Source organism: Hydra vulgaris, chromosome 02, assembly GCF_038396675.1.
Source record: "Hydra vulgaris chromosome 02, alternate assembly HydraT2T_AEP".
In the NCBI taxonomy this organism is placed as follows: Eukaryota; Metazoa; Cnidaria; class Hydrozoa; order Anthoathecata; family Hydridae; genus Hydra; species Hydra vulgaris.
In genome coordinates, this window is record NC_088921.1 from 50,443,828 (window position 1) to 50,465,000 (window position 21,173).

The window sequence follows — 21,173 nt, forward strand, 5'->3', positions numbered from 1 at the left end:
TTAATGAATATATTTTAATTTTATTATCACACAATGTACAATCGAAATGCTTCTTTTGGACTTCTATTGGTGACTTGATGGCCTAAAATCAAAAATTAGTAAGATAATCACAAACAAATGTTAAAAAAAAAGATAATCATAAATAAAAACTGAAAAAAAAATCTCTAAAAAGTATTGAAAATTCCAAACATAAAAACTGCCCTATGAATGGAAAATGCTTAAAAATAATTTGCCCTATGATTGGAAAATGCTTATTTGTAAAAAATATTATTTACAAATACATTGTTTCTTCATAAAATAACCCTGAAAAACAATATATTGGCTTAACCAAAGGCAAATGGAAAAAACGTTACGCCAACCGCAATATATATATATATATATATATATATATATATATATATATATATATATTTTATATTTAAATAGTATATATATATATATATAATATATATATATACACTATATATATATACTATATATATAAAGAATAGAATATAATAGAATATAGAATAAGAATATATAAACAATAGAATATAATAGAATATACAATATATATATATATATATTATATATATATATATATATATATATATATATATATATATATATATATATCTATATATATATATATATATATATATATATATATTCTATAAATTCTCACAACTCTTTAATATATTATCAATAAAAGGATTATTTCAATTTTTTTTTTTTCCTTTACTTTTTATAAACCTATAAATTACAGAATGACTTACTTTGCCCATTCAACATTCAATATTAAATGATCATATCCATATCCTTGAAGTGATTTTATGGCTCGAGCAGCATCTTCACGTCTAATATAGCTGACAAAAGCAAAACCCTAAAAAGGATTTTCACTTCTTATTTAAAAAAATACCATAATTTTAATGAATGAATTTAGATGGATAAGAATAAAAAGAAAAGAATACAAAACAGTGTATGTAATATAAAAATATTTTATCAAGGGAAATTCATTTTATTTTTATCAACCTAAAAAAGTATAGATTTAAATTCATTGGTTTTCTTCTTAAAAGTAGTGAATATACCTAAATCTACATAAGTAAGATGTTTTATTGTAAAAATTAAAAATAAATTTTTATAAAGAATAGGCAAATCTTTATAGATTTTTTGAACTTTTTTAAGTTCTTTTATGTGATTCTTATTATAGGTTCCATACCAATATAGAAAATTATATTTGTCTAATAAAAAGAACATGCATTTTCAAAGAATACAGTTTTTTGACTTGCTTTAGGGCAAATTTCTCAACTCTAGAAAAAAAACTAGAAACTTTAAGTGATTTCTAAAAGTTAGAAAAAACTTTGAGTCATTTCTTAACTCTAGAAAGAAACTTTAAGTAATTTCTTAACTCAAGAAAAAACTTTGAGTCATTTTTAAACTTAAGAAAAAACTTTGAGTCATTTTTAAACTTTAGGAAAAACATTAAGTAATTTCTTAACTCTAGAACTCTAACCTTATTAATTATTTTTTCTTACTGTTACTAACAATTAGTTTTCTTATTAACTAGAGTCTTTAAGAAACTTTTAACACATCATCTCAAGTTCTTTTAATTGTTTATATGACAATAGAAACTAACTTCAATTATCTCATTCCTTTGATGATTTGTTAAACGTGCAAATTATTCGACAAATTATTTATTTGTTGTCGCTAACATTTTAAAAACATAATTCAATATGTTGGTCGATGTTAGTTCTTTTTGCATTGCAAACTTGGGAAATTTTTCAAAACTATTGAATCTTTACTTTTTAATTGACTCTAAATGAAGCTTCTTCATTTTCATCGACTAATAAATTTTAACGCAAACAAGATTTTCTCCATTTTTGGATTGTTTAATAAAACTGGCAAAAAGTCAAAAACAGTCATTCAAATATTATTAAAAAAAGTTAAGACTATAATAATTTATTATCAAAATATTTTATTGCATTTCAGTACAACAATATTGTAATTTTAATTATGATATTTTTTCAAAGAAATCCTTACTTATTTTCTTTTTATTCTTGTAGAATAATGTACTTTTCAAGTTTCTTTATATGGTAGACTTAGTAAATTTTAAAAATTTACTGTTACAAATTAGTTAATAATCATTAGTAGCTCTAGCTAGAACTTTAAATTTTTTGTCTAATATAATAAAGATTAGACTTAATTATAACAATATCAGGAGGAAAAAAAAAAAGTGGAGACTGAGGGCAAAATTTTATAATAAAAACATTGAAAAAAGAACAATGGACAAAATTTAAGAATGGACAAAAAAAAAGTTTATGGTGTACTTTACATATAAATGTTAACATTAGTACTTCTTATCAAAATTACTTTTCAAGGGGCATTATCTTCCAACTAGCTGCCATAAATGCCATATGTCTATACTTTAGTTATGGTCAGCAATAAAAGTGTTACAATAAATAAAATTAAATATTTACAAAAAAACAATTGCAAAACCTATTCTAATTAACTAATTAGCAGACTTGGGGTTAATCAACTTCGGTGTACAGACATGTCAGCTAACACTTTTTTTAAAAATATATATATAAAGGTTCTTATTACCTTTGATTGATTAGTGATTTTATCTTTTGCAAGATAAACTCGAGCTATTGAGCCAAATGGGCGGAACAGCTCTTGAATATCCGCTTCACAGGCGTCTTCAGAGAGGTTTGTCACTCTTAAAGTAGCTGCTTCATCGGCTATAAGCAAAATAACACCATATTTTGAAAATCATTTATTATTGTTGGGGAAAATAAATTACTAATAGTAGCAAACTTTAAGTTAAAACATACAATCAATGTTAAGTTTAAAACTTTCTGAATCAATTTTCAATTATTTCAAAATAACAATTCCCTTGCATCTCTCTAAATATGATTTCTCATTTTAAATATAGAATATTGTATTCAATGTGAAATACCTTGCTTTCGAGAATTCATTGTTTCTCCTCTTCTCTGTGTATCACCTCCAGTACGTAGTGAAGGAGGCATATATTTATCAGCACCAGCAGGTTTACCAGTTGCTTCATTTGGTAAAGTAACAGGTTCAGCTTAAAGAAGATTTACAATATTATAAACTGTTTTCTATTATAATTAATTGTAAGTTATATTAATTATATAAATTTTTTAGTTATTCCTATGACACATTCCTTATTTCTAATTCTAATTGTTAAATTTATAGTTAGATTTAACTCTAAAAACTTTTCAGAAAAAAGAATTTACTGCAATAAAAATAGCAAAATCCACAAAGACATTCATAACTAACATGTTTTATATATTATTTGTATAAAGCAGATGTTAATCCAGGTAATACAAGTCTAGGATAAAAATACTTATTGTTATATGCTAAATTAAGAAAATAAAAATGAGGTAAATAAATACTTTAATCAAATTCAAAAGCATATACAAATAAACAAACTTTAAAAACAAGCATTTCTCGGTGATACTCGTGGTCCGAAAAGTACATACGTTAATTTTAAAATTTCTTTGCCAGACCTGGAGGGCAAAGAAATTTTAAAACAATTAACAAATGATAATATAATAATTGGGCCTGGTTTTTTATCAACATTGTCATAAAACATGATAAAATCTTTTTTTCATAAAAACCTTTAACCAGGAATATAAAAATTAGCGATTGCTTCAATTATACATTCAAGATAGGTCAATAGCCCATTAAACTGGCGATCACTAAATTAACTTGCGATCACTTAATCAACGAGCAATCACTTAATTAGCCCCTTAATACTATAAAAATTAGTATTTAATGAATGCTTAGTTTCCACTTGGCTGTTTGATTTATTTCTTATTTTGATTTTACTATTTTGAGCTTACTATTAGTTATAAAAATAAATGAGTAAATATGAAACTATGACTTTTTACAGCAAAATACCAATGTTGGTTCATTAAAAAAGGTAGCATTAAATAGAGCACATTTTTTTTCTATCTTATGGTATATTGCTGTTATATATTTAACATTGAAAATGAGGGACAGTGAAGAAAGTTGTATGGATGACGAGAGTTGTACCAGCGAAGAATTTTTAAGTTCCAGTGATGACAGTTTGTTTGATAAAGGCACGATAACTTTAATTTAAAAATTGTATACAATATTATTTAATAAAAATATATCACCTAGTATGATAATTTGGAGATTTTTATTTTAATTTTTATGTAGACTTCAGTTCTGATGGCGATGTTGATGTAGATGATGTTGGTGGTAATGTTTTAGATGATTGGGTATTTGTTCTAGGAGATGACCATGGTCCTGATGTTGTTCACTTTACTTGTGAATCAGGAACCAAGCACTCAATTTCACCTGAGTCTAAGCCTATTGAATATCTTGACTTGTTTTTTACTCCTAAATTTTTGCAAAATATAGTAAATTTTACTAATAATTATGCTGATACGTGGATTCAAAATAATCAACAACATTTGAGGTCCCATCTAACATGAGGTCCTGGATGGATCAAACAGGGAAAGACCAATCTTTTAGAGATAAGAGCTTTCATTGGAGTTGTAACCAACATGGGTCTCATCAAAAAAGCTAACCTTAAACTGTACTGGGATATAAGTGATCCTTGTGGATCTACTCCCTGGTTTGTTACCCACTTCAATCATGAACGGTTTCAACTTTTGCTTAAATTTCTTTATTTTATAGACATCCATGTACCAAATCAACAACCAACCAATAATATTTATAAAATTCAGTTTTTAGTTGAACAATTTAACAAAAAATTTCTTTATTATTATCCACAAAGAGACATTTCTATAGATGAGAGGATGTTTGGCTACAAAAGAAAAACACCACATCTGCGTCTATATATATGCCAAACAAACATCATTCTAGATTTGGAATTAAGTTATGGTGTGTTTCAGACAGCACCAATGGTTATTTGTGTCAATTCGAAATTTACAAGGGAAGAAAAGGCCCAGATGTAGAAGCCGTTGCCTATTGTACAACTTATAGTTTTTCATTTTTTGTGCCAAACTAATTTCCTCCACCAAGGTCATCACTATTGACAATTATTATACTTCTCATTATTATTATACAGAAAAGAAAAAGGAAAGGCCTACCAGAAATCTGTATTAAATCAAAATTAAAAAACAAGTAGGTTTGCCAATATAGAAAAGGTCCTTTGTTGTGTGTGACATACCAAGATGGTAAAAAGAAGCCTATATTACTATCTACTGTTGCCAAAGCAGGTTATACTGAAGTGCGTAACAGAAGAGAAAATATAGTTATGAAACCAAATGTTGTTTCCCTTTACAATAAAAACATGGACAGTGTAGATTTGGGTGATGCACAGCTCTATGTGTACTTGTCTGAGTGTAAAACAATAAAGTGGACAACTAAAGCTGCTTTTTCTTTATTTGGTAGGGTAATTTTAAATAGCTATTTATTGTATACGCTCAATACAAATGAAGATATGCCAATGTTAAGAACAGATTTTATGATTATAGTGGAAAGTTTAGCCGGAGGTTATTTTCCAGTGAAGTTATTTCTAAAAGACAAACAGTAAGAGATTGAAGTGGCTAGAAGTACAATTGTTCCATACCCACTTCCCCAACATTCTGCAAATAAAAATCCATTATATGGTCACATTCTTGTGAAAGTTGGTGCAGGAAAAAAATAAAATGTGTAGATGGGCACCAAACTCAAGTCCACACAAGTTGGCAGTGTCAGTTATGTGGTGTTGGACTGTGTCCAACCTATTTTTCTAATTATCACACAAAAGTTGTGCATTAAAATCATTAAACTGCTTTTAATCTTATATAACCTACAAAAAAATAAAGTTCAAAAGTAGTTGTTTTTTTGCCGATTTTTTTTATTTGAATTTTTCTGAATGGCATTTAAATTTTATCGAGCGCTCAAAAGGTTAAGCATAATAAATTTTAAATTTAAAAAAAATATTTTTGTGTTTTTTGTATTTGGCACATTTGTCATGATTATAATAAGGTAAAATAAATTTTTTTTTTTTTTTTTTTTTGAATTAAAAAATTCTACTTTATATTTTTATTACAAATAAATATATATATATACATACATATATATATATATATATATATATATATATATATATATATATATATATATATATATATATATATATATATATATATATATATATATATATATATATTATACCTAACATACCATTTTCTTTAACTCTTTCTTTATCTTCCATTTCTTTAAGAGGTGTTAAACTATCTTTGTAAGGACATTTTGTAGTCCAATGGTCCCCTTTGCAAATACGGCACTTCACAAGACTACTTCCCTTTAACTTCTTCAATGGATCATCTTTATCTTCATCCAATTCCTAAAATAAACTTTTTTACTCTTTATCAAAAAATTAAAGCAAATACAAGTAAAAAAAAATTCAAAAAAAACAACAACTAAATATTGCTAAAACAAACCAAAAATCAAATTATAATTTAATTTTTATATTTAATGAAAGCTTAAACAAAATTAGAACTAGCATATACTTTTTTAAAGTTCAAATAATATTTTAAAAAGTTTATAAAAACAAACTTCTTTATTTGTTGTAAAGGATAGATAAACATCTTCTCCAACAAACGTTGTTGAATGATCAGGTCCATGAGGATTATCCCTTTGGGCTAAACCAAACTTTTTCCATGTCTATAAATAAATTATAAAACCTATGTATATATCCAATTTTTTTAATTTACATAATTAAGAAGTTTACAAAAAAAAAAGAAAAAAGAAAAGCAACAAGGACATTTTAAATATAATAACCAATGGTACCTTTTTAAGCCATAACATTAGTAATTAAACAATATCAACTAATAACTAGTATTCTAAATATTATCTAAAACTAGTATTCTAAATATTATCTAAAACTAGTATTCTAAATATTATCTAAAAGAAGCTGTAATAACAAAGAAAGATCACTTAAAAAACATATGGTAATTAAATAAAGGAGTTGTTATTTATTTTGCTGATAAATGCTTATCTCAAAATTAGGGTTGGCCTTGGGCAATGCCGACTTAACAGTGCTTGAATTCAGCAATTTTTTTCTGACCTCAGAATTTTAAAACTTAATTTGATTTGTTATTTCAAATGAATTTAAAATAGGCAAATGTATCATTTAAATTCTAAATAAAATAGTTAAACTAACCTTAGACAATACTATATCTAAAATACTACATTAAAGTCTTCTTAAATACTGCATGTAATTTTATTTACCAGGTCTATAAGTATGAAATGAGCGTGTTTTTTTTTTAAAATAAAACACTATTTTCTAATGGAAAAGTAAAAAATATTTTATTCAAAGTTTTTGCCATTGCTTTCTACACATTTTGACCACCTTTCTGGCAATTTGTGAATACCACGCCAATAAAACTGATCGTTTTTTGAGGCAAACCATTCGGAGACTCATTTTTCGGCTTCTTCGTAGGAATTGAAGTGTTGCTCATTCAATGCGTGTCCTATCGATGAAAATAAATGGTAGTCGGAAGGAGCCAAGTCTGGTGAATACATCGGGTGAGGTAACTATTCCCAGCCAAGTGATGTTATAGTTTCCTTGACCGCTTTTGCTGTATGACTCAGAGCATTATCATGCAACAAAATTACCTTTCCGTGTCCATTTCCTGGCCCATTTTGGTCATTTTTCAATTAATGCATGGTTCAAAGTGATCATTTATTGTCGTTAGCGTTGCGTATCAACAGTTTCGCTAGGTTTTAGAAGTTCATGATGCACCACTCCCTTCTGGTCCGACCAAATACAGAGCATTATTTTTTTTCTGAACCGATCAGGCTTTGTAGTTGATGTTGATGCTTCACCTGGATTTACCCATGATCTTTTGCGTTTAGGATTCTTAAAATAAATCCATTTTTCATCACCAGTCACAATTCGATGCAATACTGACTTCCTTTCGTGTCGTAACATTTTTTGACTTGTCATCTTCATCCAGTATTGCTTCCATTTCTGTGTCTTCAAACTTTTTTGGTGGTCTTCCACGTTCTTCATTTCGCATTCTGCAGCACTTTTCTTCAAATGAAAACAAAAAATTAGTGCTTTCCGCAAATCATCATTTTCTGGTACAAAATTCAACATTTTTAACATGTTTATACAATGACAACATGTTTATACAATGACATGATGTTTACTAAATATGTTTAAGAGATGTCATAGCAACAAAATTAAAAAAAATTAAGGCCCGTTCACAACAAATGTTCTCTATTGATACATTTGTAACTCGACGCTCACTTCATGCTTATAGACCTGGTATACTTCATTACTTTTGTCATAAAATACATTGACATAAATATACACAAAAGTTGAACTTAGGTAGATTGGGTGGGTAGATCAAGAGTAGGACTGTGTAAAATTAGATGTAAAGGTTGTATTGAGTGGGTGCTTTATTTAGGTAAAAATGATATAGGGGCTATTAAAGTTCTTAGCCTGTTAAAAAAATTAACGAAAGACAAAAATTTCTATATAAAATATACAACTTTGTCTATTACTAATAATACTAAAAACAAATTCTTTTATCATTTATGTGCTTTAACTCACTGAAAATTAAAATAAAATGAAAAAATAAATAAGAATTTTTTTAATACTCTTTTTTTTCCTGCATGGTAGTAAGTGAGAGGGGTTGATATCTGACCAGGGTGGGGTTTGATAAAATATAGCAGGGGCTGGGGCTGGGTTTCCAACAATTATACATCCTAAAGTATATTATTTTTATTCAAAATTCATGTTATATTTTGTATATATATACGCTTATATAAACATCATTATGATTAACATGATCATCATAATCATCATTACCATCATGATCATGATCATCATCATCATTATCATCATCATCATTTTTATCATCATCATTTTTATCATCATCATTATCATCACCATCATCATCATCAGGCTTTAGCCTTCTTCTTTTATGCTGTTTCTTTAATATCTAGAGCATTTTTTTTCCTTAACTAAACCTCATTCATACAATATGTAAAGCACTCTCTTCAAGTTTTCTTACTTCTACCACTACCATTTTCTCCTGAAGCTGCTACCTCTCTACATGCTGATACCAATATCGCTTTAATCTTCTCTAACAAACTTTCTTTGATACAATAATTTTTTCTAATCAGTCTAAGATTATGCCTCTTTTTCCACACATTCATCTGATTCTCTTTTGGCAAATACTACACAATATAAATACTAAAGTTTATATAAACATGAAAGGATTTTGTATGCAAGCATCTAAATAAATAAATAGAAAACATATATGTTTATGTCCATAATATGTATGCATAAAGCGCATCTTGGAAGCTTTTATTCCTTCTGGAATAAAAGTTTGGAAACTTCTATTCCTTCTCTTCAGTTTTAAGTCAAGCCTCATTCTACTCCACATTTTTTAACATCTTGAGCAGTTGTTTTATTAAACAGTACTCTTTTTTTTTATCTTTTTTACAAGAACATCTTCTCAAGAACAAATATCCTATTCCAAGAAGCCAATGTAAAAAGGTCCTATCTAATGTTAAGCTCAGTTATTCTCAGTTTACTAAACCATGCAGTGAACAACCCAGAGTTTATTTGGGGATACTGTATTTTTTTCTGGTAACATTGGGGGGGGGGGGGGGCCCGATATTATTATATCTAGCTATTATTAGTAAATAATTATTGAAAGTTGTTCAAAGTATTTTAAACATTTATTAACTATATTTTAGTAAATTCAATTTTAGTAGTTATTAATGTTTTAAATAGTAATTAAATGTTTAAATACTTTAAACAATTTTTAATCAATAATTACATTACATAATATATTTGCATATATTAAATTGCGCAATATTTGTAAAATTAACAAAGTAGTTTTACGTCTTGTATTCAAATAACTATTTGAATAAAAAACATAAGCATTTAATAAACGTGTTTACTATTATTTTAATTTTAAATTTTTGAGTTAAATATTAGCAAATCGGTTCATTTAACTTCTACTAAAGGTTAATAATTTTTAAAGTGATTTTAAAGCGCCTTTTAAATAAAAGATATTTAAAGAAGAGATAATTACGGTAAACATAATTTTAAAAATGTTATTTTTTTTTATTAAAAAATATATTATGTTTTAAAAGACATTATATTTTAAAAAATATATTATAATTTTTTAATCAAATCAAGTGTAATGAAAAAAATTATGTTTAATAAATAAGTTAAATTTACATTCAGTTTTTTTAAACAGATCTTAATAAAACTTTTATTAAGTTACTGTCATCATTATTTTCATTATTTTAAAAATCAAAAAGAATATGAAACAAAACTTTCTGAAAAAGTTTATGTTTCATTTTTTCATTTTTCTCACATAAACTAAAATAGCAAGCTAAAGATCAAAAGTTCGTTCATTCAAAAGTTAAATTTTCGTGATAGTTATTACAATTGAACTTTTTACTTTTGTTCATTTATTATCAAAAGCAGTTTACTCTTAATTGCCAATAACAAAAGTTAACTTAACTCGGAGAGGATATTATAAAATCGTTCTATCTTTCGAAAAAGCAAATTTTTTATACACTCCATTGTTATAAAATTTCATAACAAGTTTTTAAAACTAAGTTTCGTAACAACATTCTTTTTTTTAAAACTAATGTTCAGTTAGTAACTGAAGGACAATTACGACATTACGTAAAAAAGCAATTTCTTTTTAATTTATTTTATTGACCTGAAGAATAAATGAGGTAGCTAAAATAAACCGAAAATTATTAAATACTGCATTCAAAACTGAAATTTTTTTCTTCTATTTTTCATAAAAAAGCAAAAGAAAAATTAAAAAATTAAAATAATTTTTGGGCGCTTTTTTTGGGCGCCCTACCATGGAACTAAAACAGGTCTGGGTTTGTCCCTGTCATGTATCTTATCTCAGATGTTAGGTTCTAGAGACTTTTGGTAAGTCTTCAACAGTGTCATTAACTAAAGTAAGTCTAACATTTAATCTCTAACTCATGGGTCTGATTTTTTTACTTCTCCCTAGAATAAGGCAGATTTGCAAAGAAATTTTACTCTTATTTCACTCTTGAATCTAATGTTCATACTCTTCTTGCCAGTTAAACAGATTAAACAATTGTAAACATCCAAATCACTCTGACTTCCAATGCTAATTAATTATCAATTAAGCATTTCTAACTTCTCCAGTTAATTCTCAATTATACACTTTTAACTTCTCTAAACAAGATTTCCATCATAGTCTTAAAAAAGTGCTAAATAAGTGGTACTAACTTTTCAAAACTCTTAAAAACACTTGGACCTCTCTAACTATCCTTCGGTCAGTCTTCACTCTGTTATTAGTTTCCTTATATAAAGTTTTTGAGATTATTAAATCATTTCTTTCTAACTGCAGTATTAAAGTTATTCTTGAAGGCCTACACTCTTCTTCATTTTGAATAACTTTAAGGGTACCACAAAGTTCTATCTTTGCTCCTGTAATGGCTCTTATTTAGAATAACAATCTTCATGAAAATTTTACATCTAAAGTGGCTCTATTTGCTAAAAGCACATTGTTAATGTAGTTAGAGCTGCATTATCTGTCAAGCTTGAGCCACTCTTCCATTGTTGTAAAATTGTATTTCTTTCTTTTTTCTGAAAATACTATCATGGTTGATGCTCAAACCAACTATTATCTCTAATATGATAAAACAAAACTCATTCTTACTTGGCTTCTTATTCAACAAGTTGCATCCTTTTACTGCATCTGTCCCTTCATGCTATAATAACTTTTATTAACCTAGCTTTTTTCCTTGCACATCAAAAAAACCTTATAACTCTTACCCATCTTCATGTTTTCTTTTTTTATACAACCTACAACATTTTAAGTCTTCAGTTAACTGTTTCTTATTATTTTAACCTATCCTCTATTTTAAAGTAACTCGTAATTTAATAGCGGTTGCTTGCAATCTTGTTGAAAGTAAATTAGAGTTTAAAAATATATAAATATATGCCAGTATTAAATAAACAGTATATATTTAAGTATAAAATTATAATATGGAAAGTATTGTAAATTTTTTTCCACCTCCGGCTATAAACCCCTGCTAAATCTTATGAATTTGACGGGGCCGGGTTTGCAAAAAGTCTTATTTTTAGCCGAGGATGGGGCTCCAGCCACTTCCTACTGCGCGGAGAAACAAGTTGAGCACGGTACAACCAGGGATGTGGTGGGGATCAAACTTGTAACTTCTTGCTTATGAGTCGAGCGCTCTACCACTACACCACTACCGCATACATACATGAAACCTTTATATGTAGCAATATATATAGTTATATATATATATATATATATATATATATATATATATATATATATATATATATATAAAATGCCATGTTGAATATACATATATTTCAATGCAGCAGTTGTTGTGCAGTGGTTGTGAAAAAATAAAAACCTAATGGAGTCAACTAAATTTGAGGAACAACTTTTTTACCACTAGAAAACACCTATCAAAATCATTTAGATGACAATTAATATCTTAAATTTTCTAAACACGTGTGCTATTTAACTGGAAAACTTTTACACTCATCTTTGTTTTACACCCACCTTTGTTGTGATGGCTATCACTGTAATTTAAAGCATTAAAGTTTTAGTGAAAAATGACTTGTAAAGTAAAGCACTAATTTACCTTTCGCTTTGCTATTGATGTTGAAACCTTGAGTGTTTCTAAACTGTACACCCTTGTAACCTAAAAATAAAAATTAACTATTAATTCTGAATCAATATTTTTTAAATAAAATTATTAAATAAAAAATTAAAAGAAAATTTTTGTTATTTCATTCTAAAACAAAAATTTAAAATTTTATATAAAAATCTTAATTTATTAAATCTTAATAGCTAATACTTCTAATGAATGTAAACTTTAAAAATTTATCATCACATAAATATGCACAACATTTACAAAAACAATATATTTATTTGCTAATATATCAGAACATAAATAGGGTGGCTTGATTGGTATAATTTAAGAATCTACAATGAAGTATTAAGAGTACATTTTTTTGAACTTTAAAAACAACTTTATTTTCATTCTTCTCCTTGCTCAATTTAAATTTAGATTTATGAACAAGCAACTAGTTCTATTTTAAAAGGATTTAACATACAATAACAAAATCTTTGACATTGGAAAACCGTAAAGTGACTCAGATTGTTAATTTAAAAAGTGGTTAAAAATGTATTTAACTGTGCAGGTTCATTAAAATATCTATATTTCAGTCAAATATGTGACATCACCCACAGCTGTAGCAAAACCACTGAAGTTTTGACTAAGCTTTCTGTTTTTAGGTTGCTTTAATTTTGCTAAACATTTGCAAAATTTTACAACTTTAATACTCTTGGGCTCAATTTTTGGGCAGTTTAGCAACACTTTTTCAATCCAGTTATTTTTAATCTTTTTTATTTTTCACTATTTTCAATCCAGCGATGTCCAGTCATGTCAATAGCCTTTTCTCCTATTTGAAAAGCACATTAAATAATGTTGGGTTTAGAGACTTACATTAGGTCCATTAAAAGTAACTTGAAAGACTGTAAAACAATCTAAAGAGTAGTGTTTGTGTGTGTGATCCTCTTTTAGAGGAGAAGAAAACCGAAGATTTTTTTTATTCCCTATTAAATAACTATACTATATTAAAAAAAAACATTACCAGCTGATGCTTTAACTCAGAACTCCAAGAAGATATTTTTACTTGTCTGTGTCATACCAAAAGCAAACATGTAGATTTGTTTGAATTTTTTTTTTTAATTCATTAAATAATGCGGTGTAATAAGAGATTTTGTTGATCAAGACTTTTAGCAGGATTTTTTTTAATAAAAGAAGAAATATATAAAGAATATAACCTAAAATGTAACTGCATGTTGTGTTTTTATATTTTAGAAGTGAACTTATATTCAAATTGACTGTCTGGAAACATGGAAGAGAAAAGCTTACTTTTTGATTCTGATGATGGTACAAGTCAACATTTAAATTTTAAAACTTTTAATGTCCAAATTGCTTCTGTATTTAATATATAAATTCTTGACATATCAACCAAATTTGTTTACTTTCTATTTTAGTAAATTAGTTACTTCAGATAACTTTTGTTTTAAATCTTATTGCTACAAGAAGAACATCTTTCTACATGTTTTCTTTTAGCACGCTGCCTTATGTTCTCGATTCCACAGTTTGTAACACCAAAGGACTTCAAACAAACTTTACAAAATTTATTTCATCCCTTATATCTCTATACAAACAACCTTTGAATGGAACAAATAAATTCCTTATCGTAGACATATCAGAATACAACTACATGCGAACCAGTTTAGTTTTTACAAATTTGCTTTTTCATTAATATTGTTATAAACTCTAAACAAAAAAGGTTGAAATGCTCACTTAGAAATTTCTAACTTTTTTTAGAGTGTAAGAAAATAAAACTAGTGTAATTAATATGAAAATCTGCTAATCAAAAGATTTACAATATTCTTTTATATTATAAACTTTTAAATATATACTTTATAAACATTTTCTTTATTAACAATAATCTCTTCAGTTTATAAAGTGAAAAAACAAGTGTGAACCTGAAAAAAAAAATAGTCAAAAATAAATTTGTTCACATTTTTAACTTTTAAAAAAATAATAGAGGATAAATTTAGAGATTTTTTTAAAAAAGAGACTTTAGTGAAGTCCTAGCCACCCTGATAAATATTAAAACATATAAAACAATAGCATAGTTATATGCCAGGCCTTGTTTTAAAGCGTTATGCACAGGCGCATAGCTACCCTATAGCAAGAGTAGGCACAGCCTAAGAACCCATCGAAAAAGGGGCCCAAACGTCGACACTACTCAAAATTCATAAATCGAAATTGAGATATTAAAATTTGCAATAGAGTTGGCAAGTTTTTTTTTTTTAATTTGAATTTTTGTTATCTAAGTAACGTTTGTAGTATTTTTTGCTAAAATATTTATAAACTATTGTAGTTCAATGAGAATCTTTAAAGAGTATAGATTTGTGTTTAAGTCATCGTTTTTTATATTTGTGAACTTCTACGTTGTTTATTTAGTCATATGTATATTAATAGACATTTTTTTTTTATTATTACCGAAGGTAAGCAAGCATTATTACATAATCTCATTTTTAATACATTACTAGTGTGCTAGCCCGTTTTAAAAAACGGGTTTAATATATATAATATTTAGAGCTCTTTAAAATGGATCATTATGTCAACATATAGTTATGTGTTAATGTCAAGAACATTGTTTGAACTCAATTAATTTATTGGATTGCCTCAAGAATACATGTTTCTGACATTTATAAAATTTATGTATTTTTTTTAAGGGGTAAAAAATTAATTCAAAAAAGTAATAAAACTTTTATATATATTGATTTCATCAGTTTTTGGAATTTATAAGTGTAAGACCCTTTTTATCATGGCGGAATCTACATCTAAAGTTAAAATTGGCGCTGAAAAGCATAAAATTAGAAAGGAAAAAGAATTGCAAAAATTACCCAAGCTCAATATATTTTTTAAAAAAAGTAAAAATGATATTCACCAATCTGATAATATAGATTCTGCGGATATAAATGAATTTCCGAAAACTAAAGAATCGCAGACTACTGATACTGCTACTGAAAATGCAATACAAATTGAAGGAGCAAATAAAGAAACAGCAGTAGAAACTAATATTCACCCTATGGCACTAACTAATGATTCGGGTAAATATTTAAATCAAATTATATCTGATGATGAAAAATGTTTATTAGTACGTAACCCACCGCATCGGCCAAAAGGACTATTTCCCAAAGATTATCAATCAAAGATTATAAAAACAGGAGTTTTAGTGAAACTTATTATTACTACACATCAAAATATGGTCCAGTTCCTCAAATTTGGCTATGTTATTCCATACTTTTAGATGCTGTCTACTGTGAGCCATGCTGGTTATTTTCAAATCAAAATAGACAATGGAAAACTGGTCTGAAAGATTGGAAAAATTTATCTACACGTATAAGTTCTCATACCTCTTTACAAGCTCATGTTAATGCTTGTGCAGTATATGAACTATGGAAAACTAATCAGACAATTGATGAAACACAGGAGGAACAGTTACGTTATAAAGCATCCTTTTGGAAAATGGCATTAGAGCGTTTAATTCATATAACGCTTATGCTCGCCAAAAATTCTTTAGCCTTTTGCGAACATCGAGAAGGATTTACAGGAGATTATAACGGAAATTTTTTGTCACAAGTAAAACTACTTGCTCATTATAATGATGTGATGAAACAAACTATTTCAATGTCTTCCGGATCCATTACGTATCTTAGTCCAGATATACAAAATGAATTAATAACAATTTTGGGAGTAAAATTATTGGAAGAACTAACTACGATCAATACATCGTCATTTTATTCTTTAATGTTAGATACGACACAAGATATCACTAAGAAAGATCAATTGAGCATTGTTATAAGACATGTACACATAGATCACAGTGAAAACAAAAAAGCGACACATTTTAATATTATTGAAACCTTCTTAGGATTTTTTGAATTAACGGATCATTCAGCCAAAGGAATTACTAATGAGGTTCTGCGTATACTTAATGAATTAAATATTCCAATTGAAAAGTGCTATGGTCAAGGTTATGATGGTGCCAGTATTATTGGAATTTACAATGGACTACAGTCCAAAAGTAAACAAATGCAACCAAATGCTGAATATGTCCGCTGGAACAGTGACAACTTGAATTTAGTTGTTAATGATAGCGTATCTGGCTGCCATGATGTAATGTCATTTTATATCACACTTCAAAATATATATATTTTCTTTGGAAACAGTATCAATCGGTGTGATCTGCTGTCACAGTTTTCTGGGGAATCGGAAAAAACTTTAAAAAAAACTTAACCCTACGCATTGGTCAGGGAGAATACAATCTATAGCAGCTATTAAAGTTCGTTTCGTTGAAATTTTAAAAGCAGTTACAAAAATAATACTGCAATCAAATAAGGCGGATGAAAGAAATGAAGCAGCCAATATTTAAAAACAAATCAAAAATTTTGAGTTTGTATTTATTACTGTATTTTTATTCAAAATCATGACTGAAATCAATTATGTATCTAAAATTTTACAAAATAAAGATGTGGATTTAGGTACGGCAGTTTCTGCATTAGAAAATTTAAATATTAAACTAAAAATATTTCGAGACTTATATGAAGAGTTTAAAATGGAAGTTAAAGTGCTAGCAAACTTGTGAAAAGTTGATCCGCGTTTTATGTGTTAACAACGAAGATTTGTTAAACGTCATTTTGTTGAATTATCATCAGATTATCGTCTTAGTAATAGTGAAGAAATATTCAAGGTAAATGTTTTTTATTATACACTTGACAAAATAATTGTCCAAATCGATAAACGTTTCACCGGAATGAGAACTAACAACCATTATTTTGCATTTCTTGAACCTAAGAATATATTAACGATGTCGTAACAAAATATGTTAAAAGCTTATGATACACTTTGCAGCAAATATCCAGAAGTATTTACATCCAACCTAGCTAATCAATTTGTCCAACTTACCACATTATTAAAATTAGATTTAAACCACACAATGACAGTTAAACAGCTGAAATAATGACAACCAAATATAGTGTATTGGAAAGTGATTTTTTCGAAATTTACATGACAGTTCTTTTATTTTTCACATTACCAGTAACGGTAGCAAGCATGGAGAGAAGTTTTATATAAATTAAAAATAATTAAAGATTACAAAAGAAATGCAACCACTCAAAGCAGACTACATCATATTGCATTACTAGCCATAGAGCATAAAACAGCATCAACAATGGATGTTAAAGAAGTTGTGAATATCTTTGCATATGCAAAAGCTAGAAAAAAAGTTTTTTAATATTATGTACTTTGTAAGTGTTTTTCATACTGTGTTCTTTTCTGTAATAATAATTAACTACTGAATTTATAATATATTTAATGAATTTACTTTTTTTATAAAATAAATTTACCTTCAGAGGATCTTGCCTATGAGCCCAAAACTTTTAGCTATGCTACTGGTTATGCGTAGAGCCATTTACATACGCCTTAAGCAATTTTACATAAGCAGTAAGCAATTTTGGTTAAGTGACTTTCTATTATTTTTTAACTTTTAAATTATTCTATAACCAGTAAGATAAAAGAAGTAATTAAATTTTAAAAAAATTACATTATCTTTTGAATAACACATTTATGTAAAAATATTTGAATGATATATATATAAGTGCTATTTATCAATGAAAAAAAAACTAAAATAAAATTAAAAATTTATTTAGTTTTTATTTTATTGTAATGATTGATTTTTTCGCTTAAAAAACGCAAAGATCATAATATAATTTAACACTAATAAAAATTATATTATTTAATTTAAAACTAATTTAATAAAAATATTTAATTTTATTCTAATAAAAAAAATATATAACTTAATTTAGGTTTAAAAAATATAATTTAATTTTGATTTGAAAAATATATTTAAGTTTATTAAAACTAAAGTTAATGCTTGGGTTTAACTTTACTGTCAAATTTATTTTAAATTATTACTAATTATTATTCAATATTTAAATTTTATTTGCTTTTTAAAAAAAATTAGCTCATTTTTATCGCAATTGTTTCTTCAGTTTTCTTTCCTAAATATTTCTTAAACTCAAAATTAAATTTTAAATAAATGGCTGCATCAAAAATTGGCACAAAAAACGTAGGTTGAACCTTTTTTTTTTAAAAACGCAAGTTAAATCGCAGCGACTATTTTTAATAAAAATATATACAACGATACAATTTTAATAAATGATGTTTGGAAAAATAATCTTTGCTTTTATAACAAAATTGTTAATAAAATAATAAACTTTTAATAAATAAAGTAGATAAATTAATGTAATTTTTTTATTTGGTAATCATTATTATTTTTAAAATAAAAAATCATTTGTAGTTGCAAAACCGCATTTAGAAATTGAAGAAATAATTGTTTAAAAATTCAAAAATTTAACATATTTTAACTCATTAATGCAAATGTCAAGAAAAGTAAAAAAATTTGTTAATATCAAACATTTTTAAAAATGTAATATTAAATTTAATATTAAAAAAAATAAAATAAACATTCCCTTATGTTAATGATAAAAAAGAAGTTAAATAACATTTAAATCGTTTTGCTGTAATTAATATTATTGCAGTAATTTAAAAAAATTGATATCTTTAAAAATAAAAAATAAAGAGAATCTTATGACGTCAAATTCACATTAGGCAATTGCGTAAAGCATTTTTTATTTAAAACAAGGCCTGTATGCTATTATATCATACTTATGCAATATTATATTACCAAATAAATATACAAAACAATTTAAACAATAAATTTTGATAACAAAAAAAAACTTTAAGAACCAAAATTATAATGTGAAGATTTTTAATGTTTATATGAAAGATAACTCAAAATAGTCTTTAAAAAAGAATACTTTCACTCTTTTTCCTTCTTCATTAAAACGGTACTCAATAAGTTTTTTAATGTTCCCTTTGATTTCTTGACTTGGGGGTGGTAAAGACCCATCTATAAAATATATCATAAATACATATTTAATTTGATTGGTTATGTTGCAAAAATTATACAATGTAAAATAAATTTTCAGAAACTTAAAAAAACTTAAATAAATCAGTAGTACGATAACTCGATAATTAGATGCATTCTTTAGTTTAAGGAATGCGCTATAAAGGGAATATCTTAGATGCATTATTCAGTTTGAATTAGTTATTTAAACTGAAAGATGCATCTAAACATTTATCATGATATGTTATAGCAAAAACACAATTTTTTGCTGACATGTCAGCAACACTTGCTTTAGTGCCATTGATTTCACTAACATTCATTTTAAATTCATTTTAAAAAATAGTCGATACAATTAAAAATCTAAATGCCATTTAGTATAACTAAATTACTAAAGATGCACTAAGCATGTTTAGTATTACATTTATTTACAATTATTATCAGTCATAAAAATATCTCTATAATAATTAAACAAGTCATAAAAAAAAATTATGTTTTACTAATGATATAACTAAATTGAAAAACTTTTTGAAGGTAATCATGTAAATATATCTTGGTATAGAGAATACTAAAATAATGCAAATATAGTAAATTTTATTTTAATTATAGGATTTTAAATTGTCAAAAAATAATTATTTGCTGTTCTATAGATGAATATAATTGATTCTGTCCATTTATATTTTCTTAAAGGTTAAAAAGTAAAATAAGAGGAAATTAAGGAGGACACCTAAAATTTTTATCTTTTTAAGATTATTTAAAAGCTTTTTAAAAGGTTTTTATTTTTAAGGATTTGATAGGTTTTTAAGGAATGGAAGCCCTGTTATTCTGTATTTTAAAAGGTTTTTATTTTTATGGATTTGATAGGTTTTTAAGGAGTGGAAGCCCTGTTATTCTGTATTTTAAAAGGTTTTTATTTTTAAGGATTTGATAGCTTTTAAGGAGTGGAAGCCCTGTTATTCTGTAATTATAAACTTAAGCTATTTATTACATTAAAAAAAAAAAAACAACCTCTTAGTAAACGACCAGGGTTGATATTTGACCGGGGCCGGGTTTGATAAAATATTACCGGGGCTGGGTTTGTGACCGGTCTGGTTTTAGCATTAAGCCACTTATCGATAGAGTATTGGTAGCAGCATTATCAACAAAAACAATAATATTATGTAAAACACTGAGCAAGTACTAATTCTGTAGCCACATAATAGATATGTCATATAATATGTCCATATAATATGTTGTATGGTTCAAATAATTTTTAGTTTATTCTCCACCTTCACAAGTAAATGCAAGGTTATCTTCAGGTTCAATGCATTTTTTGAGTATTTCAAAAAGTAAGTTTATTATTATACTTGTTCATTATGTCTGATCTTAAACATTAACTTTGTTGTCAACCCCAAAGCAAACTAACTGCTTATTTTGTCCATATTTTCTAACAACTTTGACTTTTCATTTAGCTCTATTTAATTCACACCTGTCAATCAAGATAGGATGTCAATTAAGATGTGGCTGATATCTACATCAGTTTACAAGAGATATTTAATACCATGTAATAAAGCATTTGCAAAAGCTCCATATACTTACTTCTGATTAGTTCCTTAGCAGATCTTGGAAGTTTAACAAGCTG

At 26.5% G+C, this 21,173-nt stretch overlaps 1 protein-coding gene across 1 annotated transcript in view; it reads right to left on the bottom strand.

The window, feature by feature from the left end:
• Positions 1–21,173, bottom strand: part of LOC100208698 (eukaryotic translation initiation factor 3 subunit G) — a 25,185-nt gene continuing 4,012 nt past the window's right edge. The window contains exons 3-10 of the mRNA XM_065791268.1: positions 19,467–19,558; positions 12,634–12,693; positions 6,541–6,648; positions 6,166–6,328; positions 2,936–3,064; positions 2,581–2,717; positions 756–862; positions 1–82 (exon numbers count right to left, since the gene is read on the bottom strand). Of these exons, the coding sequence (XP_065647340.1) occupies positions 64–82; positions 756–862; positions 2,581–2,717; positions 2,936–3,064; positions 6,166–6,328; positions 6,541–6,648; positions 12,634–12,693; positions 19,467–19,558 (815 nt within the window). The 3' untranslated portion in view covers positions 1–63. The remainder of the gene's footprint in view (positions 83–755; positions 863–2,580; positions 2,718–2,935; positions 3,065–6,165; positions 6,329–6,540; positions 6,649–12,633; positions 12,694–19,466; positions 19,559–21,173) is intronic.